Raw genomic sequence first — 24,703 nt, forward strand, 5'->3', positions numbered from 1 at the left:
ATATGGTAGGTGGAATATGTATAATAAAAGGGGAAAACACTTGGAAGAGAGAAGAGGAAATGGAGTTAAGGGTATATAAATAGATGGACTGATTTTGGCAATGACAAGGTATATCTCTGCCATAGAAACTAGAACAAAAGAGAAAATGGAGAGCGTGTTGAACTGATTCTAAGTGCAAAATTGGGAAGGAAGGTGATCATAAGATGATTACTTCAATTTTTTTCAGTGAAGTATGTGGTAAGATATATCATGAATGATTTTTTCATTACATTTTACCACAGGAAACTATGATTAGGTAATTAAACTTGTGGAGTCCTCTCTCAGTTTAATGCAGCATCCATTATTATCCATTTTGGTATTTAATTTCAGGGGCCTTGCACTATATCTGAATATTTTATTCTTGCCATGCTATATTTTAAAATTTGAACCTCAAGGTTCTTATATTTACATTTATTCCTTTCTGTGGAAAATGAGAAGCAGAATCTGAGTGCTGTGGATATGATGCAAAAGCCCAAATTCTCAGAGGGTCTCTGAATAAGTGCTGTGGTTTAGGGATTGCATTCCAAACCAGATAGCTTACTATTTAATACTTATCTGAGTCCCAGGTATACCAATGGTGTTTCACTTCTAAAGCACATAATTCTTTCTGGAGCCTGGGGAAGGAGAGCCCAGTTTCATCTTGGGGGAGCTGGCTTGGAAGATCTCTTCCTGCTCAATCCATTCCATATGGGCCAGCATTGGCTTTTTCTTAGAGGAAAGGATTAAGATTGGATTTCTTGGATAGTCTGACCCACAGCTTTCTCTTTTCTTTCCTTTTTTGCATTTATAGCCATGAGTAAAGTGCTGCAACTGTGGAGGAGACTTCTCCAAATAAAAAATAATGATCCTGGCACCCTATCAAGCAAAGAAAGCCAATCTTTTTTCTTTAATACTCTATATTTCTATCCTCTACCTCCCCTGCCATTTTCTTCTGTAGTTCTTGCTTCACTTTTCTATTATAGCAACTTTAAAGAATTTTTATCCTTACCAAGGCTGGATGCATCAGCGATATGATATGTAGCACATAGAAAATTAGCCTCAGAGTCAAGAAAACCTAAGTTCAAGCATGGTCTCTAACTTTTAAGTGCATTCACATATTCCCCTTAATTCTAATGCCTTCCTTCTATTGATTTAACTCCAATTTATTCTGTAGATAGCTGGCTTGTACATAGTTGTTTGTGTGTTACTTTTTAGTTAGACTTTCAGCAGCTCCTTTTCTTTGCATCTTCAGAGTACAGCATAGTACCTGACACAAAATAAATACTTAGTAAATGTCTATTGATTAAACTGACATATTTGATGCTTTTATCTATGTTTTGCTTGCTGAATCCAATGATTAATTCCTTAGACATCTTCCTGCTGCACTATGTGTCTAAGAACTAGCAGACATATCATAATTTTAAGTGTTATATCCCCTCTTTGACTCAGACAGGCCATTTAATTCAATACTTCAACAATACAGTTGATGGATCCATGTTCTCCCTAATGTATGTATATAATATAAAAGTGTAGATTGCAACCAGTTTATACCTTCTCATCTTTTGTGAATTTTTTCGTGTTTTCCCAAGACTCTTCCATAGGTTATGTACTCAATGTGCTCACAGATTGTTGTTGTTTGTCCTTTCTCTAAGAAGACCAATAACATCAGGAGTGTGATGTCTTGACTTGCAAGTGAACTGGATTTAAGTGAGGCAGGGCTGTGAAAAGTCATCAGCCTCATTCTCGCCTCCAGAGTGAGCAGAATCCAGTGGCAAGACATAGGTCAAGACAATTGGCAATGTCCACTCAGTGTGCCAAAGGCCTTATTTTGATGTCTCACCATTATTTTGGCAGCATCTGACATTTGCTTTTGTTTCCCAGGTATATACATTCATCAATCCTAAAGCATCTCTTAAAGATGTTACTTGTTTAGAAGTATTTTCTACATTCTGAAATTCTACAGGCTCTATGAAGGTCAATTAATACCATATTACTGTTTGAATGTTTTTGAGTTATACTCCTCATTATCTGGTTTATTGGAAACATCCCTGGACATGAAGTTAGAAGAATTGGATTTAAGTTCTGGTCCTGCTATTTATGAATTGTGTGACTGGCAAGTCTTGCTGTTTCTGAGCCTATTTCTTCATCTGTAAAATAGTGTAATTCTTCACACCCTTCTTCCATCCCAGCACCTCCTAGCATGTGTTTTGGGTTTTGCTGCTTCTGTTTTGTGTTCTTTTCTTGAGCTTATATGGACATTTCCATTTAGAGGCAATATTATGATTTTGAAAGCTGAACCAGACCTAAAACTATATTATAAAGTATCAGTCATTAAAACTATTTGGAACTGGCTAAAAATAGATTAGTGAATCAATAGAATAGGTTAGGAACACAAGATACAATAGCCAGTGATTATAATATCAATTTTTGGTGAACCTAAAGACACCAGCTTCTGGAGATAAGACTTCACTTTTTGGCAAAAATTGCTGAGGATACTGGAAATTGTTATGGCAGAAACTAGGATTAGACCAACATCTTACATTTTATATCAAGATAAAGTTGAAATGGGTTCATGATTTGGACATACAAGATGATACTATAAGCAAATTAGAGAGCAAGGGATAGACTACCTTTCAGATCTTTGGAGAGGGCAGGAATTTATGATCAAAGAAGAAATAGAGAACATTATGAAATACAAAATAGGTAATTTTGATTACATTAAGTTAAAGAGGTTTTACATAAACAAAACCAATATAACCAAGATTAGAAGGGAAACAGAAAGCTGGGAAACAATTTTTATAATCATTGTTTCTGATAAAAGCCTCATTTCTAAAATATATAGAGAACTGAGTCAAGTTTGTAAGATAACATCATTATCCAATTGATAAATGGTCAACAAACAGTCAATTTTCAGGTGAAGAAATTAAAGTCATTTATAATCACATAAAATCACTACTTTTACATAGTGATTTCTTTAAATCACTATTGATGAGAGAAATGCAAATTAAGACAACTTTGGGTATTACTCCATACCTATCAGATTAGCTAAGATGACAGAAAAAGATGATGATAAATGTTGGAGGGATATGAGAAACTGGGACACTAATACATTTATAGTGAAGTTGTGAAATGATCCAACCATTTTGGAGAGCAATTTAGAACTATGTCCAAAGGGCTATAAAACTGTGTATACTCTTTGATCCAGCAGTGTTACTATTAAGTCTGTATTCCAAAAAGATCATAAAAGAGGGAGATGGACTCACATGTGCAAAAAAATATATAGCAGCTCTTTTTGTAGTGACAGGAAATTGGAAATTCCTTCACTCAATTGGGGAATGACTGAATATGATATATGGATGTAATGGAATGTTATTGTTCTATGAGAAATGATGAACAGGCTGATTTCAGAAAAGCCTGGGAAGATTTACATGAACTAATACTAAGTAAAATGAGCAGAACCAGGAGAACATTGTACACAGTAATAGCAAAATTGTGTAACGATTAACTATGACAAACTTAACTCTTTTCAGCAATACAGTGATACAAGACCATTCTAATAGACTTGTGATGAAAAATGCCATCTGCATTCAGAGAGAAAACTATGGAGGCTGCATTTGGATTGAAGTATACTATCTTCACCTTTTGGTTTGCTTTTATTTTCTTGTGTTTTTTTCCCCATTTGGTCTACTTTTTCTTGCACAATATGACAAAAATGGAAATATATTTAAAAGAATTGTACATGTATAACATCAGATTGATTGCTGTCTTGGGGAGGGGGAGGAAAGCTAAGGGAGGGAGAAAGAAAAAATCTGGAACAGAATATACAACAATGAATACTGAAAACTATCTTTACTTGTATTTGGAAAAATAAAATACTATTGAAGAAAAAAAATGAGAGTTGGAGCAAGAAGAATTTTGGTTTCAGAGAGGAGGAATCTACCTTCTAGATAGCCTTGGCAGAAGACATGGGAATTATTTGGACAATGTAGGACAAAGGGGAAATATGAAGGGCCAGTTTAGCAGTTTTTGCTTCTTATCTTGATGTTTAAAATATCAAGCTTTTGCAAGAACATAACAGCAGTTATAATTTGTGACTGCTCATGTGTATTTAAATATTTTGTCTATGTGTATTTGTAACTCACTTGGTTTAGTATTTTTGTGTGTGTATGGAGGAAGAAAATATCTGCCCTATTTCTGATTTATATTGTACATTGAGTGCTTTTCTATCTTCATTCCTTTTCTGAGGAGAATCTGGACATGAGTCAGGTTAAGCTACATATACATTTTCTTGGGGTTCCAGCCAATGGATATAAACAACAGAGCATTTGAGAAAAGAACCCTGTCAGGCTTTACCAGTTCTGAACCTAGCCCACTCACTTATGTCCTGAGATGAGTTGTTGTTCAATTGTTTTCAGTCATGTTAGACTCTTTGTGACTCCATTTAGGGGCTTCTTGGCAAAAATATTGGAGTGGTGTGCCATTTCCTTCCCTACTCATTTTTCAAATTTTTGAATGAGATAAAGAGAGTTAAGTGACTTATTCAAGGTCCACAACTTGTAAATATATGAGACAGGATTTGAACTCATGAATATGAATCTTCCTATCTGCAGGCCCAGCCCTCTCTACTACATCACCTAGCTACTCCTGGAGATGAAAGAGATCCCTTATTTGGAATTGTTGAGGTTGGGAATAAGGGGGAGAGATCCCTTCTGCTCAGAGATGCAGGTCCAAATGCGAAAGAATTTGTGAACCCCAAAATCTGTGGCAAAAAGGAAATTGTATTTGTTCACTAAGAGAGAATTCTCTTAGCAGGCAAATTTTTAATGAAGAGATTTGCAAAGAGTGGGTAAACAGAAACCTATATTATGAGCAAATCTTGGCCCAGAGGCTGGGGGCAGTATCAGATGAAGATCTCCAATTGAATGAAATCACTTTGAAGTCCTTTTTCTTTCTTTCTTTCTTTTTTTCAAAGTCTGGAACTTCCTGAAGATCCTAGCCACCCTCAAAAGATCAATGGAGGGTGATTTGACCAAGATCTCCAATTGCATAAAATCATTTTGAAGGCTTTTTTTTTTTTCCCAGAGTCTGGAATTTTCTGAAAATCTGGGCTACCCCCAAAAGATCAATGAAGGGTGCTTTGACCAAGGTCTCCAATTGAATGATGCCACTTAAAAAAGGCTCAGAAAAGGATCCTCTGGAAAGTATACTTTTTTCCCCCAGACTTTTTTGGGATTCTGAGATCTAGTTTCAGAATTCACTCCCATCAGCATGAGAGAAGATAAGTGCCTTGACCCATCCAGCCTTAATAATGAGTTGTTATTATGACATGTCCTATTTTGGTGAAGCAAGGAAATAAAATTCAACTCTCTATATTTCCTCCCTTGTAACAGACAATTCTACTTGCATTGGGAAAGAGGCTACAACTATTTGCTTGAATGTTTGGAAATATGTAAAAGCTGGTCCAGGAAGTCAATTTAAATTGCTTTTATTGTTCTATGATTGTTTTTCTGGGAGTGGTATCTCAGTTAGATTTATGAGAAATTCTTGATGTTCTAGATGACTATCTATATTCCATAAATTCAATTACTTTGCTGCTAGAACTGAAATTCCAATTTGTGAGAAGGAAGGGCATAACATTTTCATATCATAATCAGGTCAAGATAATAAGCTAGGTTTAATTTTCCTTATAATGTGCTATAAATATAACCAATAGAATTGAGAAAATTCTTGAATGACCATGAAACTCCTGGCTTCTATTATTCACTCGAGACAACATTTAGAAAAAAAATGCCTTGGCAAAAAAATCACACTGTGATTCTATATTTCTTCCATTTAATATTTAGTTTTCCTTTTGGCTACAAAACCCAGCAAAAACAAAAGTCCACCACCTTTCTCTCCAAATGCTCTGGGAGGCTCAGGAGATAGAAGGGTAAGCTATTTATTTACCATATGACTTTGAGCACTTACTCTAGAATTGCCTTATTTCTTTAATGTAAAATGGTTACAATAACAATACTTCATAAAGCTATTGTGAGAGTCAATTAAGATATTTATAGGCAGTACTTAGCACAATGCCTGGCACGTAGAAGGCACTATATAAGCACTTGCTATTCTCCTCAACATTCATCTCATCCTTATCATCTGGACTCAATAGTAATTTCCTGATATAGAATTATCACTATATAAATTTAAAGAGAATTTTCTAAGTAACACAGCTAAGGAGGAAGACAGGAAATAGTGAGGGTGGAAGGAGGCTGTATAATTATCAAACCACCGTCCTATCAATCAATAAATACTTATTAAGTACCTCCTATATGCAAACACTGTGCTAAGTGCTGTACATATTAAAAAGAGGCAAAAGACAGTCCCTGCCCTGAAGGAGCTTACAATCTAAAGAGGGTCTTACTATTTGATGAAACTCTAAGAAACTTTTCAGTACTCACGTATATTTTGGGATAGTTCCATCGAGCCACTTCCACTCATTTTCCTGTTCAGAATCTGTAAGACCAATCCAGAGGCTATCTCTTCCCACCATCTGCTTTTTTATCCATTGCTGCAAAACAGATGGTAGAGCATTATTACTGTCCCTTAAGATAAATGACTTATGGGGGGGGGGGGGGTTGAGGTCAATTAGCTGCCTTAAAAAAAAACATTTAGAAATTCAACCAGTTTTTAAGGAACATATTTGTCAGAATACATTAATCTCCTTTCTCCTGTTCTGCTTTCATTTCTAATTACATTTTGAAATTTATCTTTCTCATGTATCCTTCCATATCCTTTTGGGGGCTGTATTAGTTGCTTTTCTTTGATGTTAAATTATTTTAGGTTGATTTGCTGAAAACCCCTGGAACCTTTGACCCTCCTGCCATCTTCTCCTCTGTGTTCCAAACCTGGTTGGCTATTGTGGGAAGGAATCCAGAAAGCTATTGCAGGAGGATCTTAGTAGAGATAAGTAGGTGTGTTCCTTGAAGCCTACTGTGCTTTTTCTGCCCTTTTTCTGATAAATGTAGAACCAACACCTAAGTGGAGCCAAACTGGATGATATCCACAGGACACATCTTAGGCAGTTAGGTGGCACAGTCCCTGCCCTGACTCATTTTCCTGAATTCAAATTCAACCTCAGACATTTAATAGCTGTGTGACTTTGAGCAAGTTACTTAACCCTGTTTACTTCAGTTTCCTCTTCTGTAAAATAAGTTGTAGAAAGAAATAGTAAACTCTAGCATCTTTGCCAAGAAAACATTGGAGTCACAAAGAATCAAATACAACTGAAAAATGACTGAAAATATGTATATATCTCTTATTTTCCCACAACTCTGTTTATACTTATCCCAATTCTTATGTTGGGAATTCATACCTTTTTGCTCATCTCTGACTGAATTTCAACTACTCTCTAGGACCCAGCTCAACTGTTACTTTCTCCATGAGTTCTTCATCCCCATAGTTAAAATGATCATTATCTTCTTTGGATCTTGAACAATGCATTATTTATATTTTTCTACAAACTTTTCTTTTTGATTCTGTATTATGATTATTTGAATATTTTTTTTCTCCTCACATCTATTAAATTTTAAATTCTATAAGATCAGGGACTGTATCTTACTGATTTAAATATTTTCCTCCTCCTACGGTGTTCTGTACATATTAGTAACTTAAATTCTTGTTGCATACACGAATAAATACTTTATTACTACATTCCCTTGACTGGCTGTACTTTTTCCCATAATATTTTTGTTTCTTTCCTTTTCCATTAATAAACTGGTGCCAAAGGAAAAATCCCCTAGTCCAGTAGTTCTCAAAGTATGGTCTAGAGAATCCAGGGATCTCTGAAATCCTTTTAGAGGGTCTACAAATTCAAAAATAATTTTTATTTCCAATATGGTAAATGTCTATAAATATAATCCAGATAAACAAAAACGCTTTGGAGATATCCTCAATAATTTTTAATGGGATAAAGATACTGAAAACAAAAGTTTGAGAACTACTGCCCTAGTCTATCAACATGGCTACTTGGGGACTAATAATTAAGTCTTCTCTCAGAAAATTAAGTAGCATTTTTTAAATTAGAAGGGATGAGAAAACTTTTCCATAACATCAATTCTTTTCTTTTATTTACTGGATAAATGCTGACTTTACATTTGGGATATGCTTATTGATTGTGAATATTTAATATCTTTCTAGCCATCTCTCCCCAATCATGCGATTTTCAGTCTCTAAATATCTTTAAATTGCCAGAGATATACCTGTTCTTCCCTTGTGTTTATGAAGATGAGATGTGAAGACTTGTCTTCACAGAAAAGTTTTGCATCATGAAAAATTTCTTTTTCTGTTGAAAAATAGTAGCATTTGTCTGTGTAGTTCTTCCAGTGAGGGGGACATCCTAGGAAAACGGACATTTAAACACTGGTTAAAACAGTCTGAGTAAAACAGTCCCTTTCTAGGAAAATTCAAGAAACATATAGTTGGTCTCTAGTTGCTTCTATATTCAAGGGATAGCTAGACATTTTCTTGTGGAGAACCCATAAAGAGACACATATTGAAAAACTTTATATAAGTGCTTAATACAATGTTTAACCTAGAAGTGAGTTACAAGATTCCATACAGTAGTTAAGACCACACAATTTAGGAAATAGTTATTTGTGGGACTATTATTTTCCTGTCTTTACATTTGATCTGCATCTGGATTAGTGTGTTCAAGGACAGGGGAAAAAAACCAAAACAAAAATGAACAACTGAAGAAGGCACAGATGTGCACCATAGTCTGGAATCCATATGGTGTCTATAAACAATTGGATGTGAAGACCCAGGACTCAAGACAAAAAAAATAAATAAATCAAGGTAGTAATAATGAAAACCTGAGTTTCACAAAGAAGAGTACTTTGCAGGTCAGAATTAGTGGGTTGAAGAGAAAAGTTAAATCTAAAATCTAGTGAAACATTTTTTTGGGAGCAGATCTGATTTCATTATTAGGAAATCCTCTCTACCAATACAAACTGGCACCTGCTCTGTAATTTATGGACAGTTTTAGAGTCACCCAGGATGCTGAAAAGTTAAGTTTTCTCAGAAGCACACAATGACTGATTGGGATGGGACTTAAAAGTCAGTTTTTCCTGGATCCAAGGGCTCTTCTAAACAAACTGTTCTTGTAAGCATATATGTATATGTTTGTGTACACACACACGTATGTGTATATAGGTATGTGTACATACATACATAATACACAGTGACATATATCTACATAAATAAATGTATAAATGTGTATACACATACATACATACATGTATGAACCATTCAAGCTGTAAGGAACATATTAATATAGGAACTACCACAAATTTTAGAAAAATGAATTGCATACTAATGGGTAACAGTGTGAATATTAATAGGGTGAATTGAAGAACACTTTCATCCCAAGGATAACTAGAATAAATGAAAAGAAGACTCATGTGTTTCATTGTTTCAATGAAGGATATGTTTTCTGAAGACCATGCTTTCGGAGAGTCCGACCCAGCTAAGTAAACAAGGAGTAGAAAACCTGATCACACTGAGAGAACGAAATACATGAGTTTGAGTGACGCCACGTGGGGCTTAGGCTTGTTAAAGCAGCAGGGTTCTGGTGCTTGCTCTGCAGGATACTTTCACTGCTAAATAAGATGGGACAGCAGGACAGAGCACAGTAAATATTCTAGGAAGGTGCATCAAAGCCATGTGCTCTGCCCTGTAGATGCTCAACCTGGCTTTGCTCCGGGGCAGCCCAGACTTACCATTAGGCTCTGGTGCTGGTGTAGGTTCATTCTGTAGAGCAAGTGGAGCCATTGCTCCTGAGGGACCTGGGGGACCAGGGGGGCCCTTTGGACCTGGCAGGCCCGGCACACCAGGTAGTCCAGGAAGTCCCCGGGGACCAGGAACTCCAGGCTCTCCCACAGTGCCCTGTAATCCTTGGAAGCCAGGAGGACCCTGGGGGCCTGGAGCACCATCCTTGCCAGCGGGGCCTGGAGGGCCTGGGTCTCCACTTGGTCCCGGTGGCCCAGTCTTCCCGGGGGATCCTCTTTGTCCTTTTTGTCCTGGGGATCCTTTGGAGCCCTTACTGCCTTTATCTCCTGGAGGGCCGATTGGCCCAACTGGGCCTCTTTCACCTGTTGGGCCTGGAGGCCCTGGCTCTCCCTTTTCTCCTTTTTGTCCTTTATTGCCAGTTGGGCCAAGAGGTCCTTGGGGTCCCCTGTCACCTTTAGGTCCCCGGGGACCAGGAGGGCCTGAAACAGAATAAAAAGTGTGACTGATATAAATAATAGCAGATAAAAGATAATAAGATTTATAGAATTTTTTATAGAGAATTTCCAAAGTACAAAACTCTAAACTTACAACATAACTTATATTATGGATCAATTATTGACTTTACCAAAAGATTCTTTGTTGTTATTTTTTTAAGGGATTCATCAGAAAAAAAATCCTTTAAATAACAACTTTTACTACTATAATTCAAATTTATATGCAGATTTTCAGTAACACAGTTTAGACTATATATTATACATACATATGTATATACATATATATATACACACACACACACACACACATATATATATATATATATATATATATATACACACACATATATACATATAGCGTAGAAAGAGGATGGAGCACTGGGCTTTGGGTCAGGAAAATCCGAGTTCAAATCTTCAGACACTTCCTAGCTGGGTGATTTTGAACAATTCACTTACCCCCGTCTGCCTCAATTTCCTCAATTATAAAATGAGGATAATAATAGTGCCTGCCTCCTAGAATTGTTGTGAGAATCAAATGAGATAATATTTGTAAAGCTTTAGCACAGTGTCTGGAATATAGTAATAATATGGATAAAATAATTAGTAATTAATATTAATAAATGCAAATGAATAAATATTGACAAGTCCTTCCTTCCTTTTTTCTGCCCTTCATTTTCTCCTTCCTTCTTTCCTTTCCTCTTTTTTTTTCCTTCTTCCTTTCCTTTCCTTCCTTGAAATTTTCTTTCACATTAAAATGAATGATCACTTTCTCATTCTTCTCAAGCTCTTTACATCACGACTTCTTATGAGAGTTTTGTTGTCCTTTGAAAGGCAAGTGAGAATGAGCTCAGGGTTCTTTCCAGCAGAGTATTTAGTGTTTCTTCCCTGTCACATGCCTCTTGAATTTTCCTCTTTTAGATGACTCCTTGTCTCTTCTCAACTGATGTATTTTCCCTTTTGGGTCAAAGCTGCCCTGGTTAGGGCTACTTGTTATCCTGTATAATACTCATATACAGAGTGGAGGGATATTGTTAAAATGCTCACACTCTACACTCTGCCTCTCTTCCATCTCTTCCATGTATGTTCTTGCATCAGGGACACAAGATAATTCAGAGTCTTGGACCTAAAGTCCAGGCCCAGTGTCCTCCCTTCCCTTCCCCTCCTGTTCCCTTCCCTGCTCTCTGTTTGCACACCTCACCACAAAACTAGCAGCAGTTACTGACTTTGCCTAACCACATGAGGAAGAATGGGGTGGGGCTGAAAATGTAGTGTCTTTTGACAGCCCATCCTTAGAGTAGGGACATCTGCAAGACTTTAAACCCGAAATATTCTTCTCTACTTCTGTGTCTTTTCTGCTGTGTTGGATATAACGATCCCAACTTTGTCCTGAATTTTCTACAAACTTTCTTTTGATGATCTTGTCAACTCTATGAGTTCAACTGTTATCTCCCCCCTAATGCCTCTTACTAAGCAGGGCAAATTATGTATTCTGTCTATGTTTCTAGTCTCCTTAGGATCTGATTTTTTTAATTGATCTTCCTGAAAAGGGGGCTTCAGTCTATGATTTTTTAGTAATTTCTCTCAGAGTGTTGGGAATAGTTCCTGATCTACTTGACTCACAATCTTAAGCGAAACAACAAAAGCAGATTCTCACAGTCAGCACCAAACTTGAGCAGGAAATACATTCTTGTGTGATACTAATTTATAAAATTCGTAAAGGATGGAGAATTTAAGAAAAAACAAAGGGGAAGTTTTCTCTAGATAAATGTCTAAAATCATCCTTTTACAATATTTTGGACTCATTGCAGAAAAATTAGGTTTCTGTACATTTCTACTTTAACCAACTAAATTTGGTTAGGTGGGAGTTAAACAGCCCAAGGACATTTTATAAAGGCACAGAGGGGAATATTTACAACCATCTCTGTCTCTCTTAATAAAATGTGCTTTCATATGTATGACTATACATGAACTTTTGGCCAAGAATGTCGTTTTTGAGATCTTTGTCCATAGTGTCAGGTTGCTGCCAGAACCTAAGTCATTGCTTTAAGAGCTGACCCTGAATGCCTTCAGACACTGTTTAAAGTATTATTTCATGCTATGCATACTGTAGGGCACATTGTGAACACTTTTCATGGGGGCCTGACTAGGAATTTGCCTGTTTGCCATGGATTCGTTTGATCATTGAGAAAAACATCTAAAATCATTCTGAAAGTTAGTATTGGCTCCTCATAAAAAGTAGCTGATTGATGCCAAGGGTCATATTCTGTCCCCATGGAATATTCAAGTTGGCATCTCTTGTTAGCACCTGGAATGACATAAAACATTGACTAATTATATTTTCCTCTAGTTCTTTTTTTAGGCTGCTATTAAGGCTAAATAAAATCCATTTTTGAAAGAGGGGTTTTAGTCAAAACAATGGAAACTATATATGCATCTGAGCATATGCAAGTAATAGCTTTACCCCTCAGCTGAAAAATATTAAAACTATGCATGTAGAGGTAAATGTGATAGCTCAGGCAGCATTTCAGGTTAACTTCAGGTTCTCTGTCATATTGACTGAAATTGTTATTACATCTCAAAGCCAAAGGGGTGGCTTCCTGGCTTAGGGTTTTGAAAGGCAAGGATGCCCATTCCCCTGGGATGTGAAAGTCATCACAATCATATCCACAAATGCATAAGCAACAACAACAACTAAGCTAAAAAACTTTGTATTTTCTACTCTTTTCCCTAGATTCAAGAACTCCTGAAGCCTTGAAAGTCCAAGATCTTAGAAACTGCTGTTCAGGGAGAAAAAGATGTTTTAAGTTACTTTGATAGTATTATATTGACATTCAAACATTCAAAGAGTCAAAAAGCACAAGATTGTTTCAAAATTTGTGTTCAGCAGCACCATTGTTGGTTAATCTGAAATCTGAACACTACAGCACAGTGGACTGGCAAAAGGCAGAAAGGGGAAGTCTGAATATCTAGGTTTGAATTTTGGCACTGTTATTTATGGCTTAGGTGGCTTTGGAGAGTCATCATTTATGAATTTATTTATTAATTGATCCATTTATTTGTAAGGGGAGGGAGAGAGAAAAAGAGGAAGAAAAGAGAAAGGAAGGAGGGAAGAGAGAGGGAGAGAGACAGAGAGAGAGAGGGAGAGAGAGAGAGAGGCAGAGAGAGAAAGAGACAGACAGAGAGAGAGAGAGAGAGAGAGAGAGAGAGAGGAAGAGAGAGAAAGAGACAGAGAGAGAGAGAGAGAGAGAGAGAGAGAGAGAGAGAGAGAGAGAGAGAGAGAGAGAGAGAGAAAAGGAAAGGAATGGAAAGAGATGGAGAAGGAGGGAGAGAGATGGCATGGAGTAGTCCAGAAGTATTAAACTCATGGCCTGAAGGCTGCTTGTAGCCCACAAACTCCTCAGTGCTGCTTACCAGATTAAAATGTAATTGGGAAATGTGTTATTAAATAAATAAAAATACAATGCAATATAAATAATATTCATTTGTGGTTTTCTAAGTCTGCAGGGATTTCTTTCTTTTTGAGTTTGACACTACTAGTGTAATAACTAAGTCAGGATCATGTTTTAATTCTGACACACATTGTCTGTATCATGCCAAACAATTTACTAAACATCTGAGTGCTGTGGCAATTCTCATACCAAAATTGCAAAGAAGATGTCAATTTGCATGTGGAAGTTACACTCTCACCAAAGGGAAGTTTTCCCAGTCCACCAATGAAATCCCAGATCCAGTCACTATCCCTATTTTATTTTATTCTTTTGGAGACATTGGAAGGGCACTGGTCATTCATAAGCTTAATTCTAGTACTCATTGGCATGGAAGCTTTGAGTTGTTCCTTTCTGACTTCCTTGGGCCTTCTTATGCTCCTTCACTCTGGGGCCTCATTCTATTAGTACTAGACTTAATGTGGACATTTGATCAATTTTAGCCTCAGAGTTGCTATATATATATATGATAATGGAAACAGCACTGAAAATGAGGTTTTAAATCATGGCTTTGATACTTAGTGGGTAATTATGAGCAAAGTACTTAATCTCTTTGAATGTTAGGTCTCTCGGAAATACTACAACAATACATACAACATACAACAAATATACAACAACAAGTTACTTATACAACCCATTTCACAGGGTTGTTAGAAGAAAGAGCTTTTAAAGATTTTGATATGGTTAAGAACTGTGAGTTATTTACATTTATGGTTTTTGAAAATATTAAAAAAAAATATGTGGTGCAGGAGATAGTGCAAAGCCTGGGTTCATATCTGATTTCAGAGACTTACTGAGCAAGTCATTTAACATGTTTGCCTTAGATGAGGAAACTATGAGGAAAAATAGAGCTGGAGAAGGAAATGTCAAACCATTCCAGTATCTCTGCCAAGGAAAACCCAAATGGGGTCACGCAGAGTTAGACAGGACTGAAAAATGATTGAATAATAAAGTGTAGCTTTTATGTTCTTTCTTCAGTGAGGCTTCCTTGCCTACACCTTACCCCCATTGTTAATATGTACACAATGATTTGGAATAAACAGGAAGGCTCTTTGCAATTACCTGGAACCACAAGAGTCCTGTAGGTGATTAGAACAGACTTCCCCAGAGAAATGGTGTGGAATCTGGGGAGGAGGTGAAGCTCAGATGGCTTTACCTGTATGTTCTTGAACATGAAGAGGAAAAATGGGTTCAGTTCTTAGTGAATTTGCTATTCAAAAGGATGTGACACAAGGGCTGGGATGTCCTTTATGTGGAGTTAATAGAAAAATCCTTAAATTATCTATAGTGAAAATAAAACATTTTCTAGAAAGGTTTATTTGTTTATAAAAGAACTTCTTCCTAGTATCAAGACTGGGCATATTTAATAAAATTTAATTCAATAATTATTTAATATATTTAATGTATTTTATCAATATATTTATCATTATATAATATATCAACATATCTTATATATTAATATACTTTAAAATTAATTTAATATTAATACATAATTTAATAAAATTTCAGATGCAATTTAGCTTCAGCAAAGGCAATTTCTTTTGGTTCATTTCTTGAGGAGACCAAGAACTTTATACAACTGTACTCTTGTTTATGGCAGACTTTTAAGGGAACAAATGCAAAGTGCAAGACAACATTAGAATGGACAGGAAGGACCGCCAGGAAAGCATTAGTGTATTTTAAGCTTTGCAGAGGAAAGACAATACATAAAGCCAACATAATCCAATAATGCCCGGTTCTTTATTATCCTCCTGCCACTTCATCACTGTCTTGAATGAGATTTCTAACTACAAGACAAAGAAATATAATAGGAGAGTAAGATAGTCTGAAGAAATAGATTTATAGAAATACATGATGTGGTCTCACTAATTAGAAGGATCAATTTCCATAAACAAACATTTCCTTTAAAGCATGTTTCCTATTGTTTTATTTCTTTGCTTTGTGGATAGAACTCAGTATTAGATCAAATAGTAACAATATAATGTTAACTAGGAAATAGAACTAATAATAATAATAGTGGCAGATTTAATATAATTGGAAATAGGGAATGCCAAGATGAAAAACAAGGTCCTCAATAAATGTTTGTGAATTGAATAAATAACTAAATTAAACCTGGAAGCAATTTTTGGAATATGTAATAATCAATCTAATCTAATCTATTAGTACTATACTTAGTACATATCAAACAGTCCACAAAATAGCAGAGAACTCTGAGGTGATCTAGTTTAGTCAAATTTTATAGAATGGAAATCAGAGAAACAAACTTGGCCTTCACAAGGGACAGAGCCAGGTCTTTGATTGTAAAGCCAGCCCTACTTTCATTATCCCATGCATGACAGAAAACAAGTCTGACACATTGATGCACTGACATTTAAATTGGGGGAAAAAAACTTGCTTGTTTCTTCAGCTACTCTAAAGTCAAGTACCACAGTTTTGATAGCTGCTTAAAGTTCCAAATGAGGGATACAAATGCTAAAAGAAGGCAATGGTTAAAAAATCCCCTAATACCCCCCTAAAAAATTACACACTGATGGAATGAGTTATTTGTAAATCAGTTGTTGAGTATCACTAATAAAGTGAGCTAGAGGCCTTAACACAATGAGGTAAAAAAAAAAAAATCTTAAGATCACTGTGACTTGGTGGGAAGAGATTCATATTGGAGAATTCAGTCCCAGGTACCGTACTGTAGGAATGGCATTGACAAGTTACAATGTTTTCATAGGATAGTAATCAAAAAGAATCAACCAATTAATCAACCAGCATGAATTTATTAAGATTCTCCTAAGGACTCCACACTATCAACATGGTAGGAAGAGTGATTGAAGGAAACAGAATATTTAGCCTGGAGAAGAACAGGCTTGGAGGAGACATGATAATGATATTCAAGAGTAAGAGGGGTCTGTCCTGTTCTGGTTGGTCCCAGAGGGCAGAATAGGAGAAATGGTAGAAGTTGTGGAAGGGCAGATTTTGATTCAGGGTAAGGAAACACTTTTTAATAATCAGAGCTGTCAAAAAGTGCAAAGAGTTACTTCAACAGGCAAAGGATTTGACATTGTTGGATGAAAGAACTGAGAACTAAAGGACGAGTAGGAATGGTGGGCTCCAGGTTTCAAGATGTGACTTGATAAGGATGAATATAAAGCAACTGTACAAATACAAGGCAGAGAAAACAGCCGGAAAGCAGTTCACATGAGAAAGACCAAGAATTTTTCATGGTGGAAAGCTCAATGATTCATCAGTGTGATACAGTAGCTAAAAAACTGACATGATCTGGGGCTACCTTAATCGAAAAAAATATCTATAGCAAGAGAGTAGAGATGATTTTTCTGTGCTCTGTCCTGGTCAAGTCATGACTTGTATAATGTATCCATTTTTTGGACAGCATATTTTAGAAGAAATATTGATTAATTAAAATGAATCCAGGAGAAGGTAAACCATTTCATAAGAGGAGTGTGGGTTAACCTGAAGAGAAATCTTGTGGTGGTGGGGTGGTGAGTGAAGGAGGATTCCATAACTTTTTAAAAATGAGATAATTGCAAAGTGTTTAATAGCACAGTGCCTGGCACATGGTACATACTTAATATGTCTCTGTTCCTTCTTTTCCTTCAAGTGGAAGAGAGAATTCAACTTTTTTCTATTTGACTTCAAAGAAAAGAACAAGGACAAATATATGACAATTACATGGAATTTTCTAACAAGTAGAGGTGTTCTAAAATGGAATGGACTAACCTAGGAAACAGTATTTTTTGTTTTGTTTATTATTTTAGGTCTTTAAGCAAAGCTTTGGTGCTCACTTGGATAAGATATGTTTACTAGATTGTCTCTTATGTCCTTTAAAACTCTGCAATTCTATGATCCTGTGGTTAAGAATACAGCATCATACCCTGTTATACCCCCCCCCCCAATTACATGCCTAGAAAAGGAAGCACATTTAATGAAAAGTTGCCCACAAATACTTATTTTTTTTCTTCTCTACTTAGCTAGCAATCCACATTGCCTAAAAGCTTATGGGAAAATATATAGTATAACACAATGGGACTGATATGTTAATATTCTAAGACAAAGTGAGAAAAATAATATCTTTTGATGCTATAAATAAATTGTCAATCTTATTTGTTTCTTTCCATGTTTAGATTAAGAAGGAAAAGGAAAAGATAAATCATGCATTTAATAACTCACTATAGGAAGCAGATAATTTCTATGAATTCATGGCAACTTTTTATATTTCAGGCACAGACAATGTTGTCTTATAATTATTATAGGCATAAAACAGAACTTAATGTATGCAGCACCATTAAGCCATAAGTATTATGAAAAACAAAATATTCAAAATGTTTGAGTACCTTCTTTTGAATTAAATACTTTTAATATTTAGAGACTGAGGAAAAAAAGATCATTCCAAATTCTTGGAGGCTATGCCAAAAAAAGTATAGTGCTGAAAGGTCTTTCTTGTTGGAAAGGTTTTGAGAATATGCCCTGCATGATAGACCAAATGTTTATAATTTTTAAATCAGCCTTGTTAAATTTGATGAACCATACCACCTTGTTGGATGCAGAATATTGGATTTTTTGGCCATGGCAACTCTAAAGACTATTCAGTTCAAATATACAAATATTTATTAAACTCCTGTGCAATGCTAGAAATGTAGCACAACAATACAGTCCCTATCTTCAAGGACCTTATGATCTTTTATCTTTTATATCACAAAGGGGTTGCAATATGCATTGATTGAGGAAATATAATGAAAAAATAATGGATCCTTGAAATTTCAAACTCAGTTATGAATAACATTAAATCTTCATATTTTCACATACAGCTTCCATTGAATTTTAAGAATTTGAATCTTCAGTTTTTATATCAATGCTACATTACTACGTATTTTCTGATAGAAGATTATCTGATCCTATTCCTTATAAATAAACTGCCTTTCAGAAATAGTGAATTATTCTAAGACAGGCAAAATCTTATAAAAATTAACTTTGCTACAGTTATCCAGGATTATTTTTTCAGTCTGGGGTGTCCATATCCTCGAAGGAAGTCTCTAGTGTTCACTCAAGTCCTGCAAAACATCTTGTGACCTCCATATTTAACCTCATCTAATAAAATAATGCTTGCAAAAGTTTGAGGACAGAGTATTATGAGGATTTTCAGGCTATCAGATTGCTAAGTTGAGCCTCTCTATAATAGTTTACTCTCATATGGAATATGCTATAAATAGATCAGTTTTGGATTCTGTCCCAGGATTCTAATCACCAAAAGGACCTCATTATAATGCAATCTCACTTAAAATATGGTCCTGTAACCTGGGGTCTGAGGACTCTACTTGATTTAATGAGTCAGGAACCAGATAAATGGTATCTATCTTTGTGACTTGGAAGAATTAATGTAACTTTTAAAGAGTTTTGGCTTATAACTGTAAAATAGCTAAGGCATTGGGGAAATTGGGTTAATGTCTAAACTTAACTTTAGTTCCCAATATCACACAAGCTGGAATGTTTTGTACCAAGAAGAGAATTAAAACTATAAAGGGAAGCTAGGATTTCCATTTACCTTGTAGTATTGTAAAATTCTTGATGAGCTGACCATGCTTGGAATCTACCAGCTTCATTTCTTCCATGATCACAGACAAGTTGGCGACTTCAATATCTAATCTCGATCTCATGACATCCTGCTGCATCCTGAGAGTTGTAGAATCCAAACGAATGTTGGCCAATGTATTGTTCAAACTAGTTAGGTCATCTGTGTGTTTGGTTAAGGTGTCTGTACAAGTTGTCCTGACATCATTCAGGTTGCTGGTCAGCGTCCTCAAATGGTGGGCTGTGTAGCTGATATTGCTAATAATGTTAACTATATCTGTTTCAAAGATTTGAAATCGTTCCTCTAGCTGATTAAACTTGGTGGTAGTTCTATTCTCCGACTCTTTGTGGTAGTCTTGAAGGTCTTTCAGATTCTGTTCATTGGCTTGTGAGATAGTAGTGATATTATCCAGTTGACCATTGAAAGAGTTAAGTTGGCTATTCATGTCCTCTAGAGTATCATTGTTAGCTTTGGCTAAGGCAGAGTTGTTGGCAGCCAGCATTTGCAAGTTCTGAACTTTCTCCTTAAGCCAATCAGTATCCTTCCTTGCTTGAAGGAAAACCTGTTGCAGATTTTGGAAATCATTCTTAATCCGCTGGATAGCTTGGCTTGTGTCATCCACAGACCTCTGCAGACTGCTAATTAGATTCCTTTGCTGCACTTGTGTTAGATTCAGGTTGTTTAGGTTCATGATGACCACATTGTGGGAATGCATTTGGCTCTGTAAGTTCCCTTGGAGAACACTTGTGTCGTGCTGCAGATTATTGACATAGCCATTGTAAGCTTGGAGGGTTTTGTTGACAGTGGTGATCAGGAAAGAGTTATTCTCCAGTGTTTCTTTCATTTGACTCTGCCTGTCATCCAGTAGATTCCCACTCTCCTGTAACTTTTCTAGGGTATCTTTATTTTTGCTGGTTTTCTCTGTAATCTCATGAAGTTGTTGTCTGAGGTCCAGAATATCCGATCTGAAGGAGGAAAGTTCTGTATTGGTGCTTACAGCTTTCTGCCCAGTTTGGTCTCCTGGAATAGAAAATAGTATTAATGAGACATAATGCCATTGAAGGGAGTTAAAGTAAAAGAGTCATGACTGTTTTTAGGGTCTTATTTTTAATTGACATACACTGGTGTGCATGAACTTTAGGAGGTATGATCTGAGCATGCACAGATTTAAATTTGCATGCATGAAAAGCATGTGTGCCAAACTGGGTAGCTTGAACTCTTAACAACTTGATTTATATGGATGAATCTTAAGAGTATTAGGACTGCCAAACAATTATGGTTGAATGACTATGCCCTCAAAATTTTTCTTGCTCTAGGCCATAGGGTTGGATATCATGGGTGGCTTATAACTTATTGCTCTTTAATCATCAGAAATATTTTTTCCTTTGGATAAAACATGTAGGAATAGAACTTACAGCGCCTCCTTTAGATAGGGGCTAACTTATACAACTCTTATTTACAACTGGGAACATATTAAAATAAACCTACTGAGTCTTTAATAAAAAACATTTAATGAAGGGCACTTTAATATCACTTTAAGATCAGGACAGATCTTAAGTTTTTATTTGGCCTACTAAAGAGTTTATTGGATCTATTCCCAAACCAATCCTTAGCTTTAAAATTTTCTGAACTTCATCCAATGGAAAGACTGTACTGACAAAGCAAAATCTAAACATTCTTCTGACTGCCTGTGAATAATCTAGAGTTCTGCTAGAAAAAGCTTTATTCATTTATGCAAATTAGAATTAGGGGCATAAATTTGGTTCTTTGTGGTTTACCTAATTTCTTCAGACCACTCTCCACTTCTGTGAGTTTCTCATTGTATCTTAGATGTGATGTCTCCATGCCACCTGTGACATTGTCCATTTTCTCTACAACTGATATTTGAAAAACAATCCATTAGTAAGAAGCATCCTTATTCATGCTTGGTTTTTTTTTAATTGTAAGATGGGCTGCTATTTCGTCATAGTAACACATTAGAATATTTACAACCTAGTGAATAATAGAGTGATAGATACAGAATGGAACAAAAACTAAAGTAATCAAAGTTATATAACAAAGAACAAATGATGACTCTTTAGCTTTGTTTTCAAATCTCTGAATTAGAAAATAAATGAATAGTTGATATTTACATGGCACTTTATGATTTTTAAAATACCTTCACAGTTGTCTCATTTTTTAACAACAATCCTATGAAATAGCTGTGGCAAGTGTTATTGGTCTCATCTGTTAGATGAGAAACATGTGGCTCTGAGCCATTAAGTGATGTGTCCTAAGTGGTACAACTAATGCATGGCAGATCTGGGACTCCTATCCAGGTCTTCTGATTCTCAGTGTGCTTTCTATTTTGCCATTTGAGAATATTATATTCTCCTCTGCTCTGGGATACTTTGCTATGTTTTGGATGTTTTGCATTTGGCTTGGACATGGCTTCATTTTAATATGCCATGGGAATTCCCACCAAGTATCATATTCTGTTTGGCATCTATAATTTAGTTATTTCCCCAGCATTTAGACACTAAACATATGGCTTATTTAGGGAACAATTTTCATCTATAAGTCTATCTTGTGATCCTTCCTAATATATCAGGCATTTGGAATATGCTTTTTGAATAGGAGAAATCAATGAATGTTAGAAAAGTTAACCCACTCAAGGTCAAACAAGTCTCTGCTGAAATGAAAAAAAATGAAGAAATGAAAAAAAAAAGTATTTGATTCTCTGTCCTGTGTTTTCAGTCAACAAGTATTTATTAAATGCTCACTATGTACCAGATACTGTGCTAACAATTCAAGATACAGAAAAAAACATGGTCCTTGTCCTCAAGGAAATCAAATTCCAGTGGTGGTGGGCAAAGACAACACGAAAATGACTACATAAAAAATTCAAGAAGCCAGAAAGACAGAAAAAGCTACTTGATCAAAGTCAACCTATGTCTAGTCTGCTCTTGACTTTGCATCCTATGCCTCCACTAGGGACAAACAAGCCAGGATGAGTTGTTGAAATCTTATAATGCCAGCCAATTAACAGCACCAATAGTCAGAGAGACAAGACTGCTGTCTACAATAGAATTATGAACAAAAAAGTATGGGGATCTGGAGCTTGTGTGTTTCTCCTCTCTTCAAGGTTGGGAATAAATCAGAATTTGGGAACTAAGTTTTATAGCTTGTTCCTTGCAAGAGGGAAAGGTTGCCTTTTTAGTTGTTCATAGAGGGGAAAAAACAATAAAGTTAGAGAACTGAACTGACTCTTCCCCCAAATTCTTGAGTTTGGAGTGTCTCTATAGGTGAATTAAAAACTTCTGAATCTGAAGAAGATGTGAGTGTATAGCCTATATAATAGTTGTTTAAAAGTTTTTTTGGTGATCTTATTCCTTTTCCTGATTCCATAAATAAAAGCTTTTTAAATTGTGGGTCATGATTCCATTTAGAGCCATGTAACTGAATGTGAGGGTAATGAAAAATCTGGTAAAAGATATAAAATATTCCACCAGGATTTAATTCTTTATGTAAAAATTAACAAGCATTAGTATGGAAATTTGCTTTTGTCTTTAAAAATTGTAAAATTATATGTATACCAAAGAAGTTTTTTAAAATAAATTTCTTTATAATTTATTATCAGTAAATGATTGATTTGTATATTTATTTTATATCCTCTACATCCAGAATTGTTTAAAAATTTCTTGGTGAAAAGGGGTTATGAGTAGAAAAAGTTTAAGAAGTCCTGCTATAAATATGTAATGGGGGAAGGGGTAAGTAGCTGATGCAATATCCCATGTGAAAGAGTCTGGAGAAAGGCATAATGACATATTAATGGAGGTGATGTGTCCCCTGATTTGTAGCATTTGCTCCTATAGTGTTGGTTGGGTCTGCTAATCTGTTGTTGATTGACTGCATTCAGAAGGGTTAACAGGGTATGGCGGGCCAGGGTCAATTTCTTGACTTAAATTTCTCACTGGTCTTTAAATAAAGAGGCAAAAACTACTGAAAGACTTTGTGGGAAGAGAGACCTTAGTCCTTTATTTGCCTAACGAAGCTCCTCTAATGTGGCCTTTCAGTGAGTGTGTGGCTCTGCTGTTATCAATCTTATTTTTAGGTGAAGAAGATTGGTGATGGTGGTGACTTTGCTATTTTTGAAATATCAAGAGACAAGCCATCAGTGAATTCATGAAAACAAATCTAGCAGTGAGATCCTGAGGAAGGAGTTCAGGAACCCAGCTTCGTTTATTAGTGGGATTGAGTTCAGCAAATTAAGATTTAAAATTAAGATTCATTTAGTGGCTATGCTGAATTTGGAAGTATAGAAATTACATTAAGTTTGAGCCCATTCTCCCCAGAGACTGAGGTGTTATAGGGGAGACTGTGTCCTTAGGTTTTGAGGGAATGTTTGGACTTCTGTCTTTTCTATATCTTTTTCAGTAATTATACTTTTATGAAAACAAATGGATATTAATTGGCTAAGTAGAAGTGGAATGCTAGTTAGTGCTATGTGATTGTGGGCAGGGGAAACAATGAAATAGGGCAGAGGATAGGGAAGGCAGAGTTTATATCAAATGAAAATGATACTAGAGAAATCCAAACCTATTTAAAGATATCCTTAGAATCCTGAAAGGGAATTTAGCCTTCCTCATTCTGGAAGATGGAGTCTAGAACCATCCACTACAGATAGTAAGTAAAAAAATTAGCATATACAAAGTCTAAAATGCTCACTTTTTTTCTGGTATTATTTAATTAGTTAAAAAAAAGCCTATGTTATAGTTGTATGAAAAAAACTCAGGAAAATATAGTAGATGAAAGGAGGAGGAGGGGATTTTATGGTGAGATTGGTGCATTGAGCTATTCTGATTGATTAAATTGTTTTATTAATGACATACCTCAGCCTGCATGTGACTCCTCACTCTCTATCTTTGGCCATTTTCTTCACAACCTCCCTAACATTTTTAGAGGTCTATAAAACATCATGGCTTGGGAGTTTTAACTCTTTCATATCTGGAATGTCTGTCCTACAGCATCTCATTCTTCCAATTAATGACCTTTCAAATCACTATTTTAGAGAAGTTCCAGCCTTGTTTCACTTCACTCTATATTCTGATCATTTTCTCTATAGCTCTGCCATGGCTCCTTAAGACTTCAAAGCATTTAACACATTATCTCATTTTTCCTATTAGAATGAGCTTCTTGACATCAGGTACTATACTTTATTTATTTATTTGGATTCCTAATACTTAATAAATTTTTTAAAAATGCTTTAAAAAAACTTCATTTATTTGAGCCTCACAGCAACTCTGTGAGATACATGTTATAGACATCATTATTCTCATTTTTTCAAATGAAGAAACTAAAGTTCATTGAGGTTAAGT

General features: G+C 35.7%; 1 protein-coding gene across 1 annotated transcript in view; it reads right to left on the reverse strand.

Annotated features, from left to right (window-relative positions):
* The window catches only part of COLEC12 (collectin subfamily member 12), a 213,733-nt gene that overhangs the window by 9,234 nt on the left and 179,796 nt on the right, over positions 1–24,703 (reverse strand). Inside the window, exons 4-8 of the mRNA XM_051970368.1 lie at positions 21,125–21,223; positions 19,320–20,366; positions 9,780–10,268; positions 8,262–8,398; positions 6,462–6,571 (exon numbers count right to left, since the gene is read on the reverse strand). Of these exons, the coding sequence (XP_051826328.1) occupies positions 6,462–6,571; positions 8,262–8,398; positions 9,780–10,268; positions 19,320–20,366; positions 21,125–21,223 (1,882 nt within the window). The remainder of the gene's footprint in view (positions 1–6,461; positions 6,572–8,261; positions 8,399–9,779; positions 10,269–19,319; positions 20,367–21,124; positions 21,224–24,703) is intronic.

Source organism: Antechinus flavipes, chromosome 1, assembly GCF_016432865.1.
Source record: "Antechinus flavipes isolate AdamAnt ecotype Samford, QLD, Australia chromosome 1, AdamAnt_v2, whole genome shotgun sequence".
In the NCBI taxonomy this organism is placed as follows: Eukaryota; Metazoa; Chordata; class Mammalia; order Dasyuromorphia; family Dasyuridae; genus Antechinus; species Antechinus flavipes.